Source organism: Dunckerocampus dactyliophorus, chromosome 8 (assembly GCF_027744805.1).
Source record: "Dunckerocampus dactyliophorus isolate RoL2022-P2 chromosome 8, RoL_Ddac_1.1, whole genome shotgun sequence".
Taxonomy (NCBI): Eukaryota; Metazoa; Chordata; class Actinopteri; order Syngnathiformes; family Syngnathidae; genus Dunckerocampus; species Dunckerocampus dactyliophorus.
This window is the reverse complement of record NC_072826.1, coordinates 17,471,327-17,497,365: the sequence shown is the minus strand read 5'-3', so window position 1 is coordinate 17,497,365 and position 26,039 is coordinate 17,471,327. Positions and strand designations below refer to the sequence as shown.

Here is a 26,039-nt window from a genome sequence, read left to right as displayed (position 1 = left end):
AATTGGTACGACTAAATTATCTGGCTGTATCACAATAAGAGTTTTATAAGATTTTGTAGAAGAATGATGCACAAAATGTATGTTTTGTGATAAAAAATGTTTTTTTAAAAGAATGTTACTGTCAGAATTTAAATTTTGTCAAAATATTTAAATATATTGATCGTTATCTTTATGGTGTTATGTTTTATTAGTCAAAATGTCTATGTTTGAGTGGATGCAGGCTACTGTTGCTGGACGGATGGAAGCTTTTGACTTGTATGGAGTGGCAGCAGAGTCATGCATGAGAGACAGGATGCAGTAGTGAAGGTATAGCTTGAGGGTTGGTGGCTAAGAGTTTTGTAAAGGAAAGACTGGCTTGGGGGGCTTTGTTGGGAGGGGCTGGGGGCAGGCCTGGATATGCTGCAATTAGTGTAATCAGAAGGCCAAGTTTAGCGAGGCACTGACAATATGTCACCTCTCATTAGGAGCCATAAGCAAACACAGGAGTCTAATGCCACGCAGCGCCCATTGCCTGCACAGCCCCGCGGTGTCAATGCACATCTTGTTCTCCTCAGTCACGCTCAGCTGCGTATCATTGACTACCACACAGGCTGCAGGAAGCGCTATACGATGTCCAGTCCGGCAGAAAGCAAGAAAGCCAAACAATAGCGAGTTCCAAACGCTGTATTGTTGGATTGTTGGCAGGCTAACAGCAAGCATTCTGGCTGCCTGTCAAGCTATTGGGATAGTGAGTAATTCAGATGGATGAAATGGGTCAGATGTTTTTGCAGAGGTGCTTTGGGTCGAGCACTGCATGGTGTGGCCAAGTGGAATTCATATTATGCCGCTAGAACATGAGCTCCCCACTCTCTGCTTTATAGGCAGTGCCTCACCAGTTTGCAGCCATTTTTCTTTCTATTTAATATGTATTTTATATTTAATACAGAACAATACATTAATGTGTAGACATGGACTTGTTTCGTTAAACCTTATAGTTTGCATTTTTTTGTCATTTCTATAGTCTATATTCCTGCATGGTTCCATCAGCCATCACCAAATAGCAAACCTCGGCCCGGATATGGATCCATGAACGTTAATGTAATAATTTGAACATATAATCATGCTAGCGAACGGATCACAGCAGCAGATTGCAGGCATAAAGACTTCAGTTGTTATGGTTACGTGACAGCAAACGTGGCGATGTCACTCCAAGAGAACCAATGAAATTGTTTGTTTACTTGAAGTGAATGAGACAACCATGACTTGCTTCAAAGTAAGAAAAGTTGATCAGAGAAAACGGAACATTTAAACGTGAATGGATGGACCAATACAGTATATGTTCATTCTTTCTGAAGCCATTGCCAAACCGCTGTGTCTCATATGCTCTGAAACTGTAGCGTTGGTTGAAAGCAGGAACCATTACTAGACAAAACGCAGATCATTCTTGGGAAAGTGTCCACCGAAGTCTGATGCGAGAGCACGGATAATAACGTAGCTTCGAGCTCAGTATGAAACGTCTAGGAGACTTATAACACAATCACGAAATCAAGCAAATGCCAATGTCAGCGACAACAATAACAAGACAATGTGAAACTTTAACAGACGATGTACCGTTGCAGCTTTTATTTTAAAGTGACACTTTTGTTGTTATTATTTTATTTATTATATATGTGACATTTGGTCCTGTTTTCTTTTGACCGCAATGTAGGTGCCGAGTTAATTGTGTTGTATTGAAACAGGGAGATGTGCTGGGTTTCATTTTATTGGATAGTCAGCTAGCCTGCTTGATGCATTTTAAGGCAAAATGAGGTTCGGACGGTCGATGTGGAAACATTTGCATAAATGGACCTTACTCAATTTTAATTGAAAACCCCTGGACTACACAAACACGACGAGAACAGGAGGAAGTAATATTCTGAGCGTTGCTGCAGCTGCTTGCTATAGCTAACAAAGTGTTATGTATTAAATTGTGCATTCAATTAAATTATATAGATTTATATACGCATGTAAATATAAAATACACATTAATAAATATATATACAAAAAAAAATACACTTATTCAATAAAAAAGCAAGTCTCTGACTCCACTACAAGACTTAAAAAAAGCCAGATCCTCATCATAAAATCAAAGTAGAATGCTAAATGTTTTGCGCAGCTTCCATGTGCCAGGACACTTTGCAGTTCTCATAGCAACCAACTATACCACTCCATTAAAGTCTGACAGTAAACACGACTTTAGCGTGGCTGTGTAATAAAAAGATGTGTTGTTTTATTCATGTTAGTTTTTTTAGTCACCCCTCTGTGACATGGCATGGGGCTTGGTGAGCCAAGCAACTGTGACAAATTAGGATTGGAAATGACAAAATAGGCCGTTTAATAAGCATGGCGGAAGGGATTGGACGCTGGTTTCGGGTTCACCACAATGAGCAGGCTGCCTGAACTCCTCCCGGGTTCCGCTTTGATGGCAGCTTTCATCCATCTGATGGGGAGATTGTGCCAATGGAATGTGTGTGTGTGTGTGTGTGTGTGTGTGTGAGAAATGCATAATCAGTGCTCACATCAATCAAACATGGCAGGCCTGTGTAAATGTGGCCATGTGCAAACCTCGGGCTATAAACTAAGGCATACTTTTTTTTCTACCGACGGTAATCAAGGGCACCATATTTGTGTTGCAGTGGCCGTTTTTTAAGATACTCTAATGGAGCCAACTTTGTGTGGGTGCATGACTCGTGCTGAACACATGAGAGGAGATGAACTGTGCAATGCTTGTCTTTTACCACCATGAGAACGAGCTTCAATCCGTGCATCCCACATGCAATGTTGACAAATAAGAATTTAGTAGGATGTTCTACAAATAATTTAGTGCTCAAACTGTGAAAATATTTTCCCAAAGTTTCTTTTTTTGTACTCAGAAAGACCACCGACTGCCTTAAAATTAGTAAGACAAAGTGGCAGACACTTAATGGCTCTCATAAGAATTGAGTAATACCGTAGGAAAAAAACTAAAATAACAAAAAAACAACAAATGAATAATTAGGTTATTTTTATTACTTTAAGAGATTATTGTAAGATAATATTATTTAAAAAATATTAGCTCTGAATTTGTAGTTAAACTTAAATTATTGAGACAAAATTGACAAACAATTGGGTGCCTTATTTTCTAACCTAAACTTAAACTTGAGTGCCTGGAAAGTGAAAGTGAAGTTTGTGTGAAAGTGAGGGTTAAGATGTTGTGAGAGAGAACAATGCATCTATTGTGTGTTTCCCAGTGAGTTACAATGAGTCCTATTTCAGTGTTGCACAACTCCGATTGTCCTAGGTGAGTGTGTTTCTGCGTGTGTGTGTGTGTTTGTGTGTGTGTGTATCATGGAAGGTGAGTGTGTATTGTAAAGGCCTGAGAAGCAATTAGACTGACGATGCATTGAGCTATTACACCGCATAATATTTAGCACAGCAAAGAGCATGTAAAAAGTGACAAATGTTTTGGAAGTGCTGTCTCTCTGCTCTGCTCTCTCCCTCCGTGTGTCTAGGAATAGTAGATTTTAGAAGCGTTTTGTGAAATCTGACCTGGTAAATATAGCAACATATAAAAATAATCTTTGTATTCAACCCAGCAGACGGCATTTTGGTTTGGAATATTTGAATTAGGTAACGTAAAATCCCCCTAAATGTTTTTTTTTTTATATATTTGAGAAGCTTTTTGTGAAATCTAAGATGGTAAATATAGTAACATTTAAAAATAACCTATGTTGATTTTTTTTTTTTATTTTTGGTTTGCAATATTTGAATTAAGTCACATAATACTGTATCTCACAAAAGCTGTCCAATCAAGTCCTTACTTTATGCATATGTTTCACTGTACCGCCATCAGTCCCACAAAAATACCAGTGTGAATGCCAAGCAAATCCAAATATGGACTAAATATATATTTTTATCTTTTTGGTGTGGACCAGAGTACAAACCACAAATGTAAATGCAGCCTTATATGAGTTTTCTAGGATTTTGTCAGACTAAATATTTACTAAAAGTTGAAAAAGGGTGAATTGTTACTTTTTCTGTATGTTTTTCAAGATTCAAGATTCAAGATTCAAGAGAGTTTTATTGTCATGTGCATGGTAAAACAGGAGTTTTACCATGCAATGAAAATCTTTTTCTGTTCATTCTCCCAAGAAAAGAAAGAAAACACAAGAAAGAATAAGAACATAAGAAACATAAACATATATACCAATAAATTAAGCAACAACAACAGAAGAGACATTAATACAAGTAAATAATACAAATAAATAAATAAATAAATAAATAAATAAATAAATAAATAAAGTGCTATGAGTGTGTGCGTGTGTTGCGTGCGGCGTGTGCGAGTGCTTCGTTGAGAAGCCTGATGGCCTGTGGGTAAAAGCTGTTCGCCAGCCTTGTGGTCCTGGACTTCAAACTCCTGTAGCGTCTGCCTGACGGTAGGAGTGTGAATAATGAGTGGTGTGGATGTGTGCTGTCCTTGATGAGGTTGTGTGTTCTGCGTAGGACTCTAGTTTTATAAATGTCTTGCAGTGAGGGGAGGGCTGCCCCAACAATGTTCTGTGAGGTCTTGATCACCCGCTGGAGTGCCTTCCTATCACGTGTTGTACAGTTACCGTACCAAACAGTGATGGAGGCGGTAAGGACACTTTCGATAGTGCATCTGTAGAAGCAACTCAGGATTGTGGTGGACATGCCAAATTTCCTCAGTCTTCTCAGGAAGTACAGTCTCCTTTGGGACTTCTTGATGATTTGTTGGGTGTTGTGAGACCAGGTGAGCATTTTGAACATTTTATAAAATAATACATCTTAAATAGCCTTGAAATTTGTAAGACAAGATTGGCAGGCAATGACTTAGAGACTTTCGTAAAAAATGTATAGGATTTTGTACGGATAATTCTGCACTAAATAGGTAAAAATGCTGAAAATGCTATTTCTTTTTCAAAGAATGTTATAAAAAATGAATACACCCTCACTCCAAAAATGCTTTGGAAACAGTAAAACAACATTAGCAGCCAGACACTGAATAACTTTCATAAGACTTTAGTAGGATTTTGAAGGAGGAAATATGTTGAAATTGATTAGACACGGTTTGCAGACACTCAGGGAGTATCCCTGTACAGTATCCCTGTCCATTCATGTGTATGTGACCAAGACACTCGCATCTTCTTCCGCAGTGGAACACACACGTAAACAAGATGGCCGCGGCGCTCCGATGCGAGTGTCTTCATCACATACACAAGAATAGCGAGGCGACAGTGCGTAGGGATACGACAGGAGATAAATATAACGCAGAGCGATTTCTGAGGTCAGATTTTTTTCGAGGAGGTATTTTTATGATGCAAATGTATTTCTCTTTTGAACGCATTTTGTTTAAAGAAGCCAAACTCTACTTAAATGGCCTCAGCAACTAAGCGGAACTACGTCCCTCGTCACAGAAATACGACCAGAACTGGACTCACGGGACCAAGGGGGGGGGGGGGGGGGGGGGGGGGTAGGTCATCGTTGATGTACTACACTGTTGATGGGGATGTCACACAACTTTATGTCAAAAAACCCGAACTATCCCTTAAATAGAACTTTATTAAAATAATAGATCTTAACCCCCAACTGCCCTAGAACAAATGTACAAACCACGTCAAACCATCGAAACGACTCAGGAAGGTAGGCTTCACCTGACATGCAAAATGTCCTCATGTTTCTCTGGGATCACCCACAGCATCATCTTACATGGACGGCGGTATGTGCAAAGAGCGTGCTCTATGAAAAGGCGGAGAGGTAAAAAGAGTGACGAGAAAGTTGAAAGAGAAGCTGAGCAAACAAGAAAGCAACACAGAGGAAAAGGTTGGAAAGCAATACGTTTTAGAAGGCGCAGAGGGGCGCGGAGCGAGACGGCGGCAGAGGGGCAAAGAAATGTTTGGAATATTGAAGACGAGCGACTGCCTGGCTGGTTGAGACATGTTTATGTGTGCATACTGAGCGAAGTCAGCGTGTTTATACGGCTGCAGTGTAAGAAAAGAATCTATTTCTCTGCACTTGCCTTTGAAATTGTGTTTCATTTGATGTCTTAGACTAGAAGGAGACAAGCAAGAATATTATCACAGATGAAAGAAACCTTCATAACGCCAAATCTACTCTCAGTTTAAACATGATTCTGTATTGCCCCAGTATGCAGTATATAGCTAAATTAATATATGCAAAACTTTGACTCAGAAATAACTTTTACAATGCTTTTCAGTGACAGGATGACTGCCACTGCCATGGTTGCCCTGCATCACCTACTTCAATGGTTTGTAAGACATTTTATCATGAGCATTAGTGCTCAAAGTAAGTTAAGTTCTTTGCTCCACATATAATGATGAAATAATGCTTATTCCGAAGCATGATGTTATATAACATGATATACATTTATACATTTTACCTTGGCTTAATTCAATTATTTCTTTTTATTATTTGATGTATTTCACCTTAGTTAGATTGTCCAAAAAATGACAGTACAGGCCAACCTTCTCCTTCAATGTGTTTTCTTTATTGTCATGACTATTTACGTCGTGCATTCTCAAACGTATGAATGAACACATGTGGAATTATGTACTTAACAAAAAAATGTGAAATGTCTTACATTTTAGGCGTATATTTTATGGCATATATTTTGTTTTTTGATAGCGCTGCAAACCCTTGGTGTTCTCTAACAATGAGCTTCATGAGATAGTCACTTGAAATGTTGTTTCACTTCGCAGGTGCGCCTTGTCAGGGTTAGTGGAATTGCCTGCCTTATTAATCGGGGTGGGGACCATCAGTTGGGTTGTGTGTGTTCAAACTTTTGGCCTGTGCTGGACATTTACCAGTGTAAACTTTTCTATGCCACATTTTTTGTAGAGGGAGACTACAACAACACAACAAAGTGTTGATATGCACATACAAGTCCATATAAAAGTGAAATACGTCACTATAGTCCAACAAGTCACGATAGTCCACATAAAAGCCCAACAACTCACTATATACACATAAATGTCCAAAAGGACTGCCAATCCAGTCTACACGTGCTTTGTGGACTTGGAAAAGGCATTCGACCGTGTCCCTTGCGGTGTCCCGTGAGGGGTGCTCCGGGAGTATGGGATTAGTGGCGTGCTACTACGTGCCATTCGGTCCTTGTACAACCGGAGCAGGAGCCCAGTTTGCATTGCCAGTAGTTGGTCAAGCCTATTCTCTGTGAATGTTGGCCTCCGCCAAGGCTTCCCTTTGTCACCAATTCTGTTGATAATTTTCATCGACAGAATTTCTAGGCTCAGCCAAGGTGTCGAGGCAATGCAGTTCAGGGGCCTTAGGATCTCATTTCTGCTATTGGCAGATGTTGTGGTCCTGATGACCTCATCGGGCTATGACCTTCAGCGTGTGAATGTGAAGCGTCTGGGATGAGACTCAGTACCTCCAAATCCGAGGCCATGATTCTCAGTTGAAAAAGGGTGGATTGCACCCTCCGGGTGGAGGAGTTCAAGTATCTCAGGGTCTTGTTCACGAGTGACAGAAGGTGGGAGCGTGAGGTCGACAGGTGGATCAGCGCAGCGTCTGCAGTACTGCGCTCACTGTTCCGGACCACCGTGGTGAAGAGAGAGCTGAGCCAGAAGGCAAAGCTCTCAATTTACCGTTCGATCTATGTTCCCACCCTCACCGATGGTCATGAGCTTTGGGTCGTGACCAAAAGAACGAGATCGCGGATACAAGCGGCTGAAATGAGCTTGGGAAGGGCTCAGGGGCCGTTGCTCCTTCACATGAGAGGAGCCAGTTGAGGTGGCTCGGGCATCTAGCCCAGATGCCTCCCGTATGCCACACTGGTGAGGTGGGAATGGGAATGCCCAGCCCGGGGAAGGCCCCGGGGCAGACATAGGACACGCTGGGGTGATTATGTCTCACAACTGGCCTAGGAACACCTTGGTATCCTCCCGGTGGAACTAGAAGAGGTGGCCAGTGACCGGAACGTGTGGGCTTTCCTACTAAGACTGCTTCCCCCATGACCCACACCCGGACAAGCGGAAGAAAATAGATGGATTGATGGATGTCCAAAAGGTCACTATAGTCCACAAAAAAGTCCAACAAGTAACTATATGCGCATAAAAGTCAAATACGTAACAGTAGTCTCACAAGTCACTAAATCCACGAAAGGTCTAACAAGCCACTATATCCACATATAAGTCACAATAGTCCAAGAAGTCATGATAATTCACATAACGGTCACTATATACCTGAAAAAGTCCAACAAGTCATTATAGCCCCATAAAAGTCAAATAAGAGACAATTATCCAACAAGTCACCACAGTCCACCTAAAAGTCCAACAAGTCTCTGTATCCACTGTAGTCCAAATCCAACAAGTCACTTTAGTACAACAAATCACTTTTGTCCACAAAAAAGTCCAACAAGTCATTCTAGTCCATGAAAAATGTAAACAAGTCACTATATCAACGAAAAAGTCCAACAAGTCACTATATCTGCACACAAGTAAAATAAGGCACAATAGACCAACAAATCATGGTAGTTTACATAAAAGTCCAACAATCCACTAGAGAGTCCACATAAAAGTGTACATAAAAGTCTACAACATCAGGGTCCAGCAAGTCACTATATCCACAAAAAAGTCCAATAAGTCACCAAATCCAGAAAGTCACCATAGTCCACATACACTGTAGAAGTCTACATAAAGGTCCAACAAGTCACTATAGTCCAACAAGTAACATATAAGAGTCCAACCAATCATTTGAGGGTAAAAACTACAACACATACTCCCCAGTCTCCACTTGGCAGCAATGATGTGTTTTCTTGCTACCCTCAGTGTCCTCTTGGATAAGACTGTTGTTGTCTCTTTCAAACAACTGATGTGTTGTTTTTTGCATCTGAGGATACATGGCTAAAAATGACACATGCTCCACAGTCTCCACTTCGCTGCTGTGGTCTGTTTTCTTGCTGGCATTAGTGTCCTCTTGGATAAAACTTGTTGTTTGGGGACTGATGCGTTCAATGAGGCTAGTTTGACCTAACCACCCCCGACGGAGGCCAAGCTACTACTTTGCATGGGGAAGAGTGGCGGACTGGAAGCGGGCTAAGATGCACGCAGTCTGCAGTGCTCAGTCTTGCCTGGCTGTCATGCGTCTGCTGCCGGCTGTCAAAGGGCCCTTCCCGCTCGTGTCACGGCCGAGCTCTAGAATCAGTCCAGCGCTCTAATAGGTCACGAATGGCTGCGCAGACGCTTGCCGATATGTTTTGGATAGGACAAAAAAAAAATGACACAAGATAGACAGATATGACAGTTTGTATCATCAAGCAAGCGTACATTTTGGAAAGGAAAGGGCCACTAATTGACACATGGCTAATTAACCCACATGGGCTCACGACAATCACTGTGGCCAACACTGAGAGCCAAACCACGAGTCTCACTTTTCCTCATTAGCGTTTCCTACTCGCAGGCCTAATTATGAGTAAATGTGTACACACTTAATGAAATTCCCTAATTGGGGAGGCAGAACAGAAGAAGGGAGAGAACCATCAGAGGAGTTTTTGTTTTTTAAATTCAGCGAGCAGTCGACTGTTCAACAAATATTTTTGCTTCGCAGAGCAACTCGTGGGCCGCCAGTGCACGTGAGAATCCGTTACATGATACAAACGCTCTCTAATTAAACGCCTGCTGCCCTGTTAAGTCATCTACTGTATTAAAAAAAGAAGAAGAACAGATAGGCAAATTGAATTCATTTCATCCTCCCAACGCTGTTTGCCTGGGAGGCGGCAAGGAATAAACACGACTGTGTCTTTTATGTCTTTGAAGTTATCGCCTTCACGGCTGGAACGTTTCTAATTGGAAACTTGAAATGAAATATTTTGGATCAATTTAAGCGGTGCCGGCACAGTAACAGGAGTCGTACATATTGGACGGCACTCGTTATCATCACAATTGGGAGGAGGGCTGGGGAGGGGTGTGGGTGTTGGCGCTGCAGAGGGACGCTGTTCCGCGTCAACAGAAGATGATGATGATGGTGATGATAGTCTGTCATCTCCACTGCCAAGAGGCGTAGAGTAGCTCTCAACCGCCGCAGGGCAAGCACGGTCTTGTAGTATTTTTCTAGTAGGTTCTCAAAAACAGCAGAGAACTCCTGTTATATGGATGATCTTTATCTGATGTTTTTGCGCTACAGTAGATCCCTAAAATCAGCCGAGCGGTTGCTAACAACCTTAGAGACATTTTTTTCCCTGCAGAACTGTGTATTACGCCTGCATTTGTGCTGGTCAATGGTGCGTGGGTGTGTGGCGTGTGTGTGGGTGTGTGTGTGACAGGAAGAAAAGTTGTCACTCGTAGGAGGAGAATCAGTCCCTGAACTACACATCCTTTTTGGACTCTCTTTCTAGTGAAAAAATTTAGTCTAATATTTGGCTCAGTACAGTACTTAAACACAACAGAGTGCTCCTGTTTTATAGAGCATCTTTGACTTTGATTTTTGCAGTAGGTTCTTAAAAACAGGAGAGTGGTCCCGTCATTTAGAGCAGGGGTGCCCAACCACTGGGCCGCAGCTCAGCGCCGGTCCATGGGTGGGGTCGAAGCGGAGGTGCAATGATAAAGAAAAACAATACACTTGTAAATAACTACATCTAATTTAATATTAATGCATATCAATTTCTGAAATAAGGACCATTATTTTATTTTTAAAATAATATACAGTTACAAATCCCATAGTTTTGGACATTTATATGTTGTTTATTGCAAGCGGTGACCCGTCCCACTTTGTTCGGAGGTCCCCGAATGCACCATCGTGCGTGTGCTAACTTTCTCTCATGCCGCACAGATAGACTACTATACTGTACAGTATTTTTACCATTTTTCTTTCACTTCATCTTTGGTCTCAAATGCTCATACTATGTGGGAATGCATAAAGGTAAGTTTTAATGACCTTATTGAGTGCTAATGTGCACATTTGTCTCAAGTTAATTCATGCTTGCACACTGCCTTTTACCACACACGTCAAACAGCCATGTAATGATCTCTCTGGAAAACAGAGAGATTACTCGGCTTGTACTGGTGGATGGTGGGTCTGCATTCATTTTGTGCTTTTAATTTGATGTTGCTCATGTCTTAGTTTTACACAATAGATAATAAATAAGATAAATTAGATTGCTATCATGTACGAACTCCCCCCTGGTCCGTGGGAGATTTGTGGGAACACAAGCCGGTCCGTGGGTCAAAGAAGGTTGGGGACCACTGATTTAGAGGATCTAGAATAAGTGTTTTTGTGGAAGTTCTTAAAAACCACAGAGTGGTCCTATTATAGAGATGATATTTGACCAGAATTTGTGCAGTAGGTCCTTAAAAACAGCAGAACACTTCTGTCATATGGAAGATCTTTGAGTTGTATTTTGAAATAGGTCTTAAAAACAGAAGAGTGGCCCTACATCAAGAGGCATTTTTGCAGTAGATACTTGAAGCACCCCTGACATACAGTACAGGATCTTGATTAGCGTTAAGTTTTTAAAAACCGTAGCGCGGTCTTTCCAAATAGAGAACCTTTGACTAGTGTTTCTGTAATAGTTTTTTAGAAACAGCATGGCACTCCTGTCATATACAGCTGGGATCGCCAACCACCGGGCCATGGCCTGGTACCGGTTCGTGCGCAAGGCAGAAATGGGCCGTGATAAACTTTTAGTAGCAATGATTAAAATGAAAAAAACCACAAAAATAATGTAAATAGTGTAACTATATACATCCATCCATTTTCTATGTTGCTTCTCGTCATTAGGGTCGCCGGGGTATGCTGGAGCCGATCCCAGCTGACTTCGGGCTAATGTCGCCAGCCAATCACAGGGCACATACAGTATAGACAAACAACCATTAACGCTCGCATTCACAGCTAAGGGGTATTAACATGCAAACTCCACACAGAGATGTCCAACGGAGATTCTTATCCAGATCTTCCAGATCTCCTGACTGTATGGCCAACGTGCTAACCACTAGGCCACCGTGCGGCTGTTATTGTGTTAGAAAAACATTATGCTCTTAGAAATCCCATAATATTTGCACGTTTATGTCGTTCTGTTTCATTGTTTCACAGAGAATTTATTCCCAGCAGTCCTTGAACGCACCATAGTGGCGTGCTACGATAAAAACCGAAAGAAAGTTTCTCCGATGCTGCCACAAATGTGATTTTTATTTTTCCAGTTCATTGTTGCTTTCACATGCTGTTGCTGGGTGTGAAGGCATAAAGGTCTACTTTGATGTTGTTATGTGTGTGTTGAGCGCTAGTGCTCATATTTATCCAATGTCAAGTTAATTCAGCACACTGCCTGTTATCCACACATCAAAAAACGATTTTGAATTCTTTTCTCTGGAAAACAAACTCCAGACTTGTACCAATGGTGAGTCTGTTTCATTTAGTGCTTTTAATTTCATGTTGTTGGATGCTACTTTTCTGAGCTGTTCAGTGCAGTCAGACACAGTCAGTAATACGCAGTGCTTTTAATAAGAAGGCCGGCGTTGTGTGTTGATAGTCGTTCTTCCTTCATGTGTAGCTTTCACAGCGTCAGTGGTCATTTTAATAAGACCCTCGGTTCTAAAGTGTATTATTTTTTATATTGTGTTTTATTATGTTTATTGTGTTTTATACACAGGATATGAGGATCACAGGATCATGCTTGGCACTCCTGTCATATAGATCAATGGTTCTCAACTGCTTTGTTTGCGGTGACCCATGACAAGCGGTCAACCAAGTTGTGGAAATTTGTCAACTCAAACTGTTGTATCTTTTTTAAAAGGAACTGTTTGCAACAGTTACGAGGCTGCCTCGAGGGCGCTAACTTTTCAAACGTGAGCAGTCTTCATTGTGGGCCATTCAACGCGATCTGCAGCGGTGAGACGCTGTCGCTCTCTTTATGGCGCTCTTTTCCAGCAGATACACTATCTGCAGCTGTGTGACTGACGGCGCATTAAGCCCACACTTGTCCTTTCCCTCACGCTCAAGCTTGACCAATTTGCACATGAATATGGCACCCACGGGGTGGGTATTATTATTTTTTTTTTCCCAGAGAAAGACCCAAAAGTGGGTCGCGACCCACTAGTTGATAATCACTCATATCGAACATTTTTGCAGGATGTCTTAAACATAGCCTCCCAGTCCTTATTTTTTTGAAAATGTGAACATTTTTGGTTGACAAGCGCAGAAGGGGGGTCTATTTTTGCCCCTTGAGGTACAGTCTGTTGTAATCTACCTCATGGGGCTCCTTATTGGAATCCAAGGTAGCATTTTTCAGGTCTAAAAATGTGGAAGTATGTTCCTGAGCTGTGTAAAAAAATACAACCCTTGAAGTGAGCACCCCAGTGACAGGATATTTTACATCTAAGAGTACAATAATACTGCCGTGTATTCACTGTTATCGTACCAAAAGTGGTCCACACAGTGTCATCATTAAAAGGCATCGTCTGAGCAAGTTAAGCAAAGAGAATCGAGCTGTTCTCCAGGCTGTTCACTGCGCCGCACAGTTGCTTTCCAATAACACGGACATTGCCTCCACCGCCAGCCTGAGAAGGAATTATTTCCGGACTCTGCGAGCAGGAAGAGAGGGTGATGGTAGAAGCCCTTTCCTCCAGACACAAGTACAATAGGTTCAACCATCTGCTTGCCTGCTGAGAGTCTTCTTGACGGGGAGTCACCATCTCTTGGCCTCACAAGGCCCAAAAGAAAACTTTTAGCCCAGTTTGTTTTTTTAAACCCATTAATCACAGCCAAGCCACACGCAACACATTGTCTCATTTCCTCTGTGGGACTTTCAATTTTCACTTCTTCCTGTTTTCGATTGGCGTCCTGGCCACAGAGGGCATACAACCCCCCCCTCCCGAAGCACCCCCACAACCCCACCACCATCACCACCACCACCACCACCTTGTCCCCTCCGTCGTCCCCCCGATGCTCTGCAGTGTTTGTCTGAGGTATTAGGCGTGTGTTGCCTCATTGGATTGAATTAATTGATTAATGCCGTTATCCAATTAGTGTTTCCTCATGCAATTAATCAGCTGTCTGGGGTCGGAGAGCAGGCAGACATACGCAAAGAGTCAAAAGGGTGACCTCTTGCTCCTTTCTTAGATTTCATGCATCACTTTCCTCTGTTGTTTTAACATTGTTCACTGAGGGGGCATGTGAAAGTAAATGTCATAATTCATATAGACTTTGCATGATTATTTTATTTCCCACAGGTTCACTGCCTTTTTGCACGTTATATTTTGGATTTATTTCATGTTCTAAATGTTCGTATGCTGCTTAAATACATAACAAGTTAACCACTGTTTGCATAAATCCTGAAACAATACAACACTCAATTTATTGTCATTTTTAATGAAAAATGACAAAGGTGTTATGAGAAAGTGAATCATATGCAGATTCACCTTGCATATTTCATTTTGTTTGTTGTTTTTTGCTTGTCATTCAAAAAAAAAGAAGTAAAAAGAAGTTAACTAATTCCCAACTGTACAACTTTAAAGGATGCAGATTTAATGGGTCCACTGTATAACTCAAAAAAGTCAGACAATTACGGTATACTAATGATTGTTCCTTTTCTGTCTCATAGGTTTGTCCTATTTTCGGGGGTTGCTGACTGACTTTCTGGAGAATTTGCCATGAAAGCACGTGGAACAGTGGAGGACAAATATCACATAATTTCGTCTTTAAACATGGCCGGACAAAGCTGGAGGAGCTGGCTGTAAAAAGGGAAGAAACAAATCCTGAGGTCAAGATTGTGTGGAACGTTCTTGCTGAAAAGACGCTGTTATGTGATGTCTACCAGGAAAACGTGGCTCATTGATGGAATCCAACAAGTCTTGGGAGTAGGAGTCTATAATGGCCTCTAACCACCCAGCTCATAATTGAACATCTTTCATCCCATGGATTCATATTCTCCTCAAACCTGAATATTTTTTTGCCTTTTTTAAATAATTACATGTAGACTGGACTGTTTTCTACTTCGTATTTCTTATCATCCAACATGGCTCCTGTTTGGACAGCTTGGACACTGTTGGCAGCATCGGGTCTTCTCAGATGCTGGTGTGAAGCGTCAAGGACTAGTGATTCGAGCAGGGTGGAGCAGGGGCCTTCTTCTGTGGAACGTGTCAAGAGGGGATGGGTGTGGAACCAGTTTTTTGTGGTGGAGGAGTACACGGGCACAGAGCCGCTCTATGTGGGGAAGGTAAGATGGCTGCTCATTTACGACTTATGCGCATGTTATAAGTAGGGCTGTCAAAAATAGCTTGTTAACGGCAGTGAATAATTCATTTCGTTAATTACGTGACATTTTTAGCATACTTAATGCATGTGCATCATGGCATTCCATGCCTCTCTGTTATGATGACAAACAAAGGCACAGTGTAGCGTCCCCACACAGTCTGATGCTCTTTTATAACTTTATTCTGACATCAGCAGTGCAATTCCAATACCATATATGTTTCTCCAACTCACAAACACGTCTGTAGTCCCTTCGTCATTGAAATAACGACCGCGGGATGCATTCACGGACACTTCGAACATCACAACAACGTCTTTATTGTGTACGTATGTATGGTCTAAATAAACAGAAATACAAAGAAAAACAATAAGTGGATATTCTTATCACTGACTTTTTAATGCCTAATGCGGAAGTACAATTTGCTGCATTTAAGTATGCTCGGAAATCCCAGAAAATCCACTCAACACATTTTGAATTTAACTTATGACGTGGTGCCTTTTGAAACGCAACCCCTAATTGCTCATAATAACTCGATGATAACTTGTCTATTAAGAAGAGTGTGTCATGGTCATAGGTTTATTTGTAAAAGACAAAAGAAAGATGAAAGAAAACAAATCAATAAATGAAGAGGATAAAGTAAATATATATATAGAAAATAAAATAAATGCATGAAATATTAAAATAAATTTGTAAATTAAAAAACATGTTATAATTTATAAATAAGTGAAGGATAATGATCATCGAGCAATATATGATCAATAAGTTATTTCAAAGAGCAATAAGTTATTTGTGAATGACGAATGAAATCAATATATTGATAGATATTGCTGAAATCGGCATACGTGTTTCTCCTGTTGAAATGAATCATTGATCATTTATTGTCAGATTGATTGATTATGTTGATGTCTTATGTGACGAAAGGAGGCTTGCTAAAAAAAAATGACACACCAGGAGGCAGAAGTGAACGCTCCTGAGCCAATTATCACACCACATATCTTTTCAGTGGACATATCCAATACTGTGCGTTTAGTATGTTAGTGTGTTTCATGCACGCTCATGAATGTTTGGACTCAGCGGGATTTCAACCGGAGCGGCGAGGAAGATTAGGCTCAAGCCGAGCACCTCTCAACTGTATAATTGCAACATGTTTTTTTTTTCCCTTCTTCCCGCCAAGTCAGCAGACTTGCCAGGCTTGCTCTGTCTAACACTCCAGCTACTCGGCTAATGAAATCTGATTCACCAATAAAAAGGCCACTCACGTCACATTAAAGTGGCAGCTTGGATCAGTACATTTAGATAATGAATCCTCACCCAATGGAACAATCTGAGAGACATTTGTTTTTTGGGGGGGTTTTTTGCCTACAAAATGTGTGGTTTAGCGAAAGTGGATGACAAGAGCATTTATATGAGGGAGTGAAAGATGGATGTTTTCAAAGGAAAGTGAAAAAATGATACATTCTTGTCCAGGAAGTGTTCACCAACACTAGTCAAAGATTCTCTATGTCAGGAGTGCTGTGTTGTGTTTAAGGACCAAATGTAAAAACAATCGTAAAACGTCCTCTCCATGGCAGGAGCGCTCTGCAGTTTTTAAGTGCATGCTGCTAAAACACGAGTCAAAGATCCTGTAAATGACAGGAGCGCTCCGGTGCGGACCGACTGCAAAGATCCTCTACAGTTAACCCAAGTTTCTGATGGCCACAGTTTGACTTACATGACTTCCTATGGTAAAAGTGTTTCAATTTTGTTCAAATTGGAGGTTCCACTGTATTCTTTTAGCAACAAGTGTGTACAATTGTTGAATGATTGTGTTCATGTACATCCACTCATTTCCATCCTCCTTCCCTCTCTCCTCTCCTCTCCTCTCCTCTCCTCTCCTCTCCTCTCCTCTCCTCTCCTCTGCTGCCTCCGCTGCCTCTGCTCGTCACCTTGTTAACACTTTGAAGCAGCAGCAGATCTGAGAGGCTGACAAGCGGCAGCCAAATGTGGTGAGGCCTCCTCCTGATTACACAGACTTAAATATGAGACAGCCAATTTGTTCCCGCTTTGACGCCCTCCATAAAGCAAGCAGGCAGTGGAGTTGGTGCCACAAATATAATTTAAATTATTCTATTTGGCCATCATGTCAGACAAGATGCTCTCAAGTAGTTTAGCGCAAAAGTATCGGTGCACGTTCTGGAACAGTATCAAGTCTTCAGGAAGACTTTCTATAAGATGCAAAGACCTGAGGGAGGACTTGTTGGTTTGCCCTTTTCCTTTTCGTTCATCCCAAAGGTGTTAGGTTGGCGAGTTCTTCCACACCAAACACATCTAAGCATGCCTTGCCGTGTGCAGGCCGTTTTTGCCGAATTTCTTTCTTATGGTGGAATCATGAACACTGACCTTAACTGAGGCAAGTGAGGCCTGCAGTTCTTTGGATGTTGTTGTGGGGTCTTTTGTGACCTCTTGGATGAGTCGTCGCTGCGCTCTTGGGGTGCTTTTAGTTCACCAAAATGTTCACCACTGTTCCATGTTTTCACCATTTGTAGATAATGGCTCTCACTGTGGTACGCTGGAGTCCCAAAGCTTTGGAAATGGCTTTATAGGACCTTTCTCGCACGATATCGGGTGCTTGTCTCCACAATCGATTAATCTGAAGATTTATGGCTGATTATTATCGATACAGGATTGTTTTACCAGCGAATTGGAACAATTCCGATATATCCGGTCGCATTAGACAATATCAGAACCAAATTCAATACTGCCCATTCATTTATTTATTTTCATTCAAAAATACAGTAGACGCCCCTACAATGTAAATAATCCGTTCAGAGAACGTTTATGTTGTAGGGTTTTTATGTTATACGAAGCGTAAAATACATGTAAATAGCCTAATCCGTTCCAAGATCTTCCCAAACTCACCCCTTTGGCCCTTCAAAATATTCAAAGTCCACCAAATATGGTGGGAAAATATAAGAAAATGTTAGCATAAACATAGTACAGTAACAATCCAATATAAAATAAGGTAATAGATAAGATTACTGTAAATCAACAATCAACTAGTTGAAGGGCGACTACGATGAGGAAGGGAGGTTGAAGGGAGAAGCCTGTCTCTCACACAAACTCACGGACGCGCTGTATAAGTCAGCCAATGAGATGAGAGTGTAGGCGGTGCCCCGATAATCAGCCAATGAGATGAGAGCGTAGGCGGTGCCCCGATAATCAGCCAATGAGAGGGTGAAGCATCAGAAGGCGTCACTAATTGTACTCTGTTAGTCATGGAAAATATTTCCCTCTCTCTGTAGCGCAAACTATTCAAATCGAATTTCTGAACTTGCACCGACTTGGATTTTCTTTTCTACTATAAGGCAAAAACTTTACATAAATTCTTTACAGTGGAATTTACGTAAAAGGAGGTTTACGTTATGCGAGGCACTACTGTATTTTAAAATATGTTCATCAGCAACAAATTGTTCATTTATTTTTTTTTTTTATTAAAAAAGTATTGGAAGATAAATCAGCATCAAACTGTGCACCTTCTGAGTATCCAAGTATTATTTTTGTAATCATTTTTTAAAAACTATTTGGATAAGCACCATATTTTACATGTTCTATTATTATGATTATTTATTTTTTTATTCAGCATCAGCGTCAAAATGCCCCATGCTGGGCTTTTTAAAAATTTGTAGAAATGCACACCTTACACTTATAGATGCCTACTTTTTTTTTATCTGAAAAATTAAGAAAACTGTCGAAAAATATGATCTTTACACTTATTGAATTTTCCCATGTACCACATCTCCATAGAGTTTTGTGTCAAACTGTTATGTAGATTTAGCATACAAGCAATCAGCAGTGACAACTACAAACTTCTTCCCATGTGAGACGCGTGGGCCAGCACACCTTCGGCAGCATTGACCGTCTGCCCTGCTCGCTGGCATTACCACCCAAAGGTGAATCACCAACTTGGCTCTCCCCTGAGTCAGCCTACAGTGCTCAAACGTCTCTCGCTGTAGTCTGTGCATGAAGTTCAACTTAAACCATGACAAACTATAATGAACTCCTATGCCAGGGTCACAAATATTGCGTTTTCATCTGAGCACACACAATTCAGCCTTTATAGAGATGATAATGCTGAATTTAATACGTTTATGTAGCAATGCATCATACTGAGAGGTCTTTACAATATATTGTACAAATGCGTGGGCATGAGGCTGGCATAGTGTTTGGAGTTTTTGTGGGCATTTTGATGGCTTTGTGAAAGTGGGACACAGTTGGATTTTTTTTTTTGTTAGCGGCAAAGAATAAACAGCTGGTGAAAAACCCCTGTGTAGATGAGCAAAAGGTTGATTTTCAGCCAAAAAAGAAGCAGGTTCGACTTTTTTCATGCGTTTGAACAAGAAAGGAGCTTGATGAGGACCTGTCTGTCTGCTTTCCTATTTTCTTTTTCGCTAAATGATGTCTTGGCTTTGACCTTTACTTTGCAGAGTATAACTTAGCTAAGAGTTGTGTGTGTGTTTTTGTGTGTGTGTGTGTGTGTGTGTGTTCAAAATGCCAACTCAAATCACTCCAGCGAGGATAGACTGACAGACGGATGGGTATATCCAGCCTGAGGGGCGGGAAGAAAATACATCATGCCAGCAGAATGATGAACTCTCTGTGTGTTTGTGCGTGTGCGTGTGTGGGTGTGCGTGCGTGTGTGTATGTGTGTGTGGTTGGCAGGGTGTGAACAGTAAGTAGAAACTTGTATGCATGCAGGGTGCCAGCCTTTATGCAATTGAATTAATGCACGGTGACAACATTTCATGCACATTCCTGCCCGTGCAATCTCATTTGGAAATGCAGTAATCCAGGAGACATGTTTGGATGCACACTTTTAGTCCATACAAAAAAATACCTGCTAGATCATTTTTCTCTCACTGGTTTTGTGTCTCTGAGGAGAAGAGCCAAAAACAGCACGCTTGGAATAAGGTGGCACTGTATGATTGCTCACGCATGAGCACACAAAGAAGCGCCCTACTTGGACTTGATTGTAGTACAATCAGAGAGACCAGTGTTTAATAATAACCACCACCTATAGAGAGAAACATTCAAAATAATCCACAAAGTCAAATCCAAAGTTAAGCTTGCTCATTGACATACTCATACATCGTTCTGACCATCATTAATGAGAACCACTGCCTGGAATAATAGAAAAAAATAGAAAGACTTAAACTAATCCACAAAGTCAAAGCCCAAGATCCCGTCATTCACACATAAGCACATGTAGAGATGTAATATGACTATATAACATCCCTCCCACCAGTTATTAGTGATAGCCGAGGACTTGAATAATAGAAATACTCAACATAATCCACAAAGCCAAAGCCCAAGGTGCCTTCATTCACACACAAGCACATGTACACATGTCATATAACTATATACCATCCGTTGCACCAATTACGAATGATAGCTGACGCCTGGAATAATAGAAAGACTCAAAGTAAGCTACTAAGTCAAAGCCCATGGTGTCTTTATTCATATACAAGCATGTGTAGACATATCATAAAACTACATAGCATTCATAACATAACCATTCCTCCCACAAGTTATTAATGATAGCAGGCGGATGGACAAAACCCACGGACAAACTCAAAATAATCCACAAAGTCAAAGCCCAAAGTACATTCGCTCATGGTAACGCACAAACACTAACTGATATGATCATTTCTCCCACCAGGTTATTAATAACCATTTTGCACAATAGAAATACCGGTAAACAGTTATAAGTGATAACCGACACCTGGGGTAAAAGAAATACTCAAAATAAAAAATTCAAAGGTCAAAGCCCGCTCATGCACGAGCACATGGAGACCTATCATATAATTAATGTGACTGTTCCGACCTCCCTGATAACCACCACCTTGCAAAATAGAAATGTGCTCATACACAAGCACATGCAGATGTGTCATACATAACTACAGTATATAACATTCATTCTACCAGTTATTAATGTGAAAAAGTAGAAAATATTCCAGTAATCACAGCACATGTAACGTCTAAAAGGCAGTATTTTATATTCCCAGTGTTGCCTTCATGCGGGTTGTACATTGCAATATTGATGTCCACGCATGCATGACAAGTGGGATAGGTTCTTGTGAAGTTGGGTTGAAGAACCACCGCAGTGTCCCCCCACCCCCAGTATCGCCGCCTTGGGAATGCCTGAACATCTAATTACATTAGCAGGGGAACTATTGCTCTGATTTATCACCACTCTTTTAAGTTCACATTTCATCGCGCGCTCATGCTCTATCTTTAACAACTGCTGTGATGACTTTGAACTCTTCATTTGGGAACACAGAAAAAAGGTGTAAATTACCACCGGAACGAAGGAGTCTTTTGTCACGTGCTAAATAATGACTGGTGGACGGCGCTCTGAGATGAAATTAAACCGCTCATGCTGTTCGGGGCCAGAATGATGGAGTTGGGCCAAAGAAATGTATTCATTTTTCTATCAGAAAGTTACACAAAGTGCTCTTACGTTGATATATCTTATTCTGAAACTTCTTCCACCATAATTATTTGCCCGATTTCTAACGTAGTATCAAAAAATAGCAACTGCGAATGTCTTTGAACACTTCCATGTTAGATTCCATCCAAATTCAGGCTAAATTAGATGTATTTCTACCATTCATTCCCAGATCCATACAGACTCAGACGAAGGCGAGGGAAACATCAAGTACACCATCTCAGGAGAAGGGGCCGGCACCATCTTCATCATCGACGAGCTCACAGGAGATATCCACGCCACAGAGAGGCTGGACCGTGAGGAGAAGGCCTTTTACACCTTGCGAGCGCAGGCCCGGGACCGTCTCACCGACGACCCTCTGGAACCAGAGTCGGAGTTTGTCATCAAGGTCCAGGACATCAACGACAGCGAGCCCAAGTTCCTGGAGGGGCCGTACATCGGCAGCGTGGCTGAACTGTCACCCATAGGTATGAACAGAAACGTCTTAAGTAAAAGTAGTACAATTTGGTATTTTTTGTGGGAAAAAAAAACGTGATGAAAAATATAGAACAGAAATGCAACATATCGTCACTTGCTGTAGAAAAATATATTTCTGCTCAGTACAATATAGTGAGCGATACAATCAGCTTTGCTGAGCAGATGCTAACTTAACTAGCAGAAAGCATGAAAGCATAATAGCGAATGACTGGCATAGAGTACAAATAATCCACAAAGTCAAACCCAAGGGTATGCTTGCTTCTGCATGAGCATGTAATTTAGACGTGCCATATAACTTTTTAAAATTCCTCCCACCAGTTATTAATGATAACCGCCACCTTGCGGCATAAAAATAAGCAGATACACGCAAAATAAACCACAAAGTCAAAGCCAAAGGTATGCTCGCTCCTTCACGAGCACATGTAGATGTGCCATATAACTATATAACATTCCGACCACCAGTTATAAATGATAACCGCCACCTTGCGTCATAAAAATAAACAGATACACGCAGTAGGTTTAATATAGTTAAGGATGTCAACATGTTAAGTATCATTTTAGGTTACGATCTGGCATTTTCAGGTCTTACTTTATGTGTTTAGTAGTAGTTAACTTCTTTTTACACTTGCTTAGCAGTTAAAATGTTACTTAAAACATTCCCTGTACACTTAAAATGTATATTTACATGGCCACAGTTTGATCCTGGGTCAGATTAATATAGCGTACATTCTTTCCTAAGATATGAGATCGTCTTGGAAGTCAATTAAAGTCATGTGTTGAACTCCTAGCAATTCGCTGTAAGTATTTCTTCAAGCAAGTAGGTTCTAGTGTAAGGTTTAGTCCTGTGGGGATCCTCCAAAGTGCCGAGAAGTGCAATATGCAAAAACTCTTTCCTGTTGGGAGGCATGAAAATAGGAACAAACACACTGGAGATTGAAATAAATGTGCCACTCCGTTTGCTTGGTGGATGTGAGGCGGGGGTGGGGGGGTTGGTGCTTCCCCACCTGGGCAGTGATAGTGATGACCTGTCGCTGAGAATCAAACAGGGAAGTAGTAGATTCTGATGATTGTAGTGTTCCCTGATGAGTCTTCTGACCGTGTTCTGACATGCTCCTAAGGAGGAACATGATTATAGAGCTGCCGAGTGGGACTTCTCATGGAAAGGCTCACGCTGATGAATTTTTTAGGGTAACAATTATTTATTGGAAGTGCCACAGGCAAGATATTTCGACATTCACTGCATTGACCGTTGTTGAAGAGTTCAGAGCAGCCTTTTGCGCATCATTAGTTCAGGTCAACCGCCTCGGCAGCTCTGGCTGTAGTTAAACTCCTGATGAAGTGTTTGTTTATCAACTGCAAAAGATGGCAGTTTGTAACATTTGAAGCGCCGTGAGTGGTCAGCATCTACCTCTGCATGCACTTTAAAATGCGGGTTGAGCAGCGAGGCACACGGGCATGTTCAGCGATCAAAATGCATGCCTGTTGGTCACTCTTGGGGACGATACTTTTGTGATAATGCATTTATTTTTTCTAATATTTCCGAGATCGACCGGCTAAGTACCAAAGATCGACAGGTTGGCGACCCCTGCTCAAAATAATGGCTATATTTCCATCTACAAAATGCCCTTATCTCTCTTCCCCTCTATTGCATTGCTTGCTGCTTTACACATGAGTTGTCCTCATGCTGAAAATGTGACTTGCCGCATGCATGATGTCACTCCCCAAGACGAAAGAAGACAGCAAATACTGTACTTTTTTTTTTTTCTTTTACGAAGTAAAATGACAAAAATAGTAATGCACAGTGACTTGGATAAGTAAGTTTAATCTGATTACTGGTTTGGAAATAGTAACGTGTTACATTACTCGTTACTAGGGATGCTCCGATCAGGGTTTTAAGCTGCCGATTAAGATCATCCATGAGTGAGATCGGCCAATACCGATACGCATCACATATCCATCCGTCCATTTTCCATACCGCTTGTCCTCACGAGGGTCACAGGTATGCTGGAGCCTATCCCAGCTATCTTCGGGCGAGAAGCGTGGTATACCCTGGAATGGTTGGCAGACCAATAACATACTGTATATTATCCATCCATCCATCTTCTATGCCACTTATCCTCACTAGGGCCGCATGTATGCTGGGGCCTATTCCAGCTGACTTCGGGTGAGAGGCCAGGGGTACACCTTGCACTAGTCGCCAGCCAATTGCAGGGCACATATAGACAAACAACCATTCACCATGTTTACCCAGAGAAAACCCACGGAGAAAACCCACGAACGCATAGGGAGAACATGCAAACTCCACACAGAGATGTCCAACGGAGATTTGAACCCAGATCTTCCAGATCTCCTGACTGTGTGGCCAACATGCTATATATTAACTGTAATTTTTAAAATGTATTTATGGTGGGTGCTATCGGCCAGGGGCGCCGCATAGTGCGAAAAAGTTAGGACAATTCCAAGTTAGCCCCCCCAAAAAAATGGTTATTATTTAAAAAATAAAAAGGGGGGCCCAACGTTATTACTTTTTCATGGGGCCCAAAAAAAAGGAACCATAAAATCACCTTAATTTAGACAGAAACATACAGTATTTTACTTACTTTTTCAAGAGAACATATGTCACTCTTTAAACATAGACGAGGATGAGACACCTTCTTTAAGGAGACTTTCCATGTGAGAGTTGTCTCATGGAGCTCTGACAGTATGTCTGTGAAATATTTCTATTGTAGGGGGTTTCAGGGTTTTTTGAGCTTTGCGCTTAAACTTTTGAACAGTCTATTTCACTTTAATGCTTGTTGGCAATAAAGTGCTTACTCAAATTGTATTTGTCTCACTTCCATTTCTTTTCTCTTTTTTTTCATTTTGAAGCTCTACTTACAACTTCCTTAATATCCAGCAGTGCAAAATGTAAATTCTTGCAATTTTTAAAACAAGTCTTAAAATTTTGATCAGGAGTGTATATGACAATACACTAGGTCCCCAACTTACGAACACCCGACGAGCAAACACTCGCCGATATGAACACAAGCCGACTGGTTTATATTTTATTTTATTTTGCTTTGTAGTGCTTAGGAATCAGTATTTATACTGCTACTGTACATGCTTGACCAGTAGAGGGCACTGTGACACTGCTACTGGGACAAAGAGGCAGCCTTAGCGCTAATGAGACCAACAGACGCTGGGCAGAGAAAGCTTCCGGTAAAGCTAGGAAAGCTAGGATTTAGCTGGATAATACAACCCTGACAGAGCGTGTGATTAAAGTTTATGAAGAGTTAATAGGCCTGCTTAATTCTACACCACCCACAGAACACTACCTCTTTTAGAAGAGTCTAACGACGACGACCATTTGTCCTTTTTTTCAATATCTCCTCCTCCTCCTTCTCCACCACAACGACGTATCCTCGACCACTCCTCTTCAAAGGTAAATAACATTTATCATTACGTATTATTATATCATTTTTATTAGTTTTTTTAATTAATTATCCTCGTTTAACATTACTACTGCATCCAAACTCATATTTACATACATACACATATACTGTATATGTATACACGTACATGTAGTACCTATATCATCAGTAATATTAATTTTGTTTCGACTTAAGAACGATTCGACTTAAGAACGGTCGTCTGGAACCAATTGTATTCGTTAGTTGGGGACCTAGTGTATACTGTCCAGTAGCTGAGGGGAATAATTTTTCATCACTTCTTCATGATAACTTCTTCAGACGTGTAAAAATCAACAGGTTATTCTGGTGTAAACCTACCTGAAGCAGTTTGTTTCTGTTTTTTGTTTTTTTTTAGAATTGAGTGGATTTTGCGCAATGCACTCGTGTGGAG

The 26,039-nt window shown here is 41.1% G+C and overlaps 1 protein-coding gene across 3 annotated transcripts in view; it reads left to right on the top strand.

Moving 5' to 3' along the window:
* The window catches only part of LOC129186726 (cadherin-22-like), a 220,871-nt gene that overhangs the window by 127,239 nt on the left and 67,593 nt on the right, over positions 1-26,039 (top strand). For all 3 annotated transcript variants that reach the window (XM_054785257.1, XM_054785259.1, XM_054785258.1), the window contains 2 exons: positions 14,588-15,202; positions 21,895-22,189. In XM_054785257.1, coding sequence (XP_054641232.1) covers positions 15,002-15,202; positions 21,895-22,189 — 496 coding nt within the window. In that variant the 5' untranslated portion in view covers positions 14,588-15,001. The remainder of the gene's footprint in view (positions 1-14,587; positions 15,203-21,894; positions 22,190-26,039) is intronic.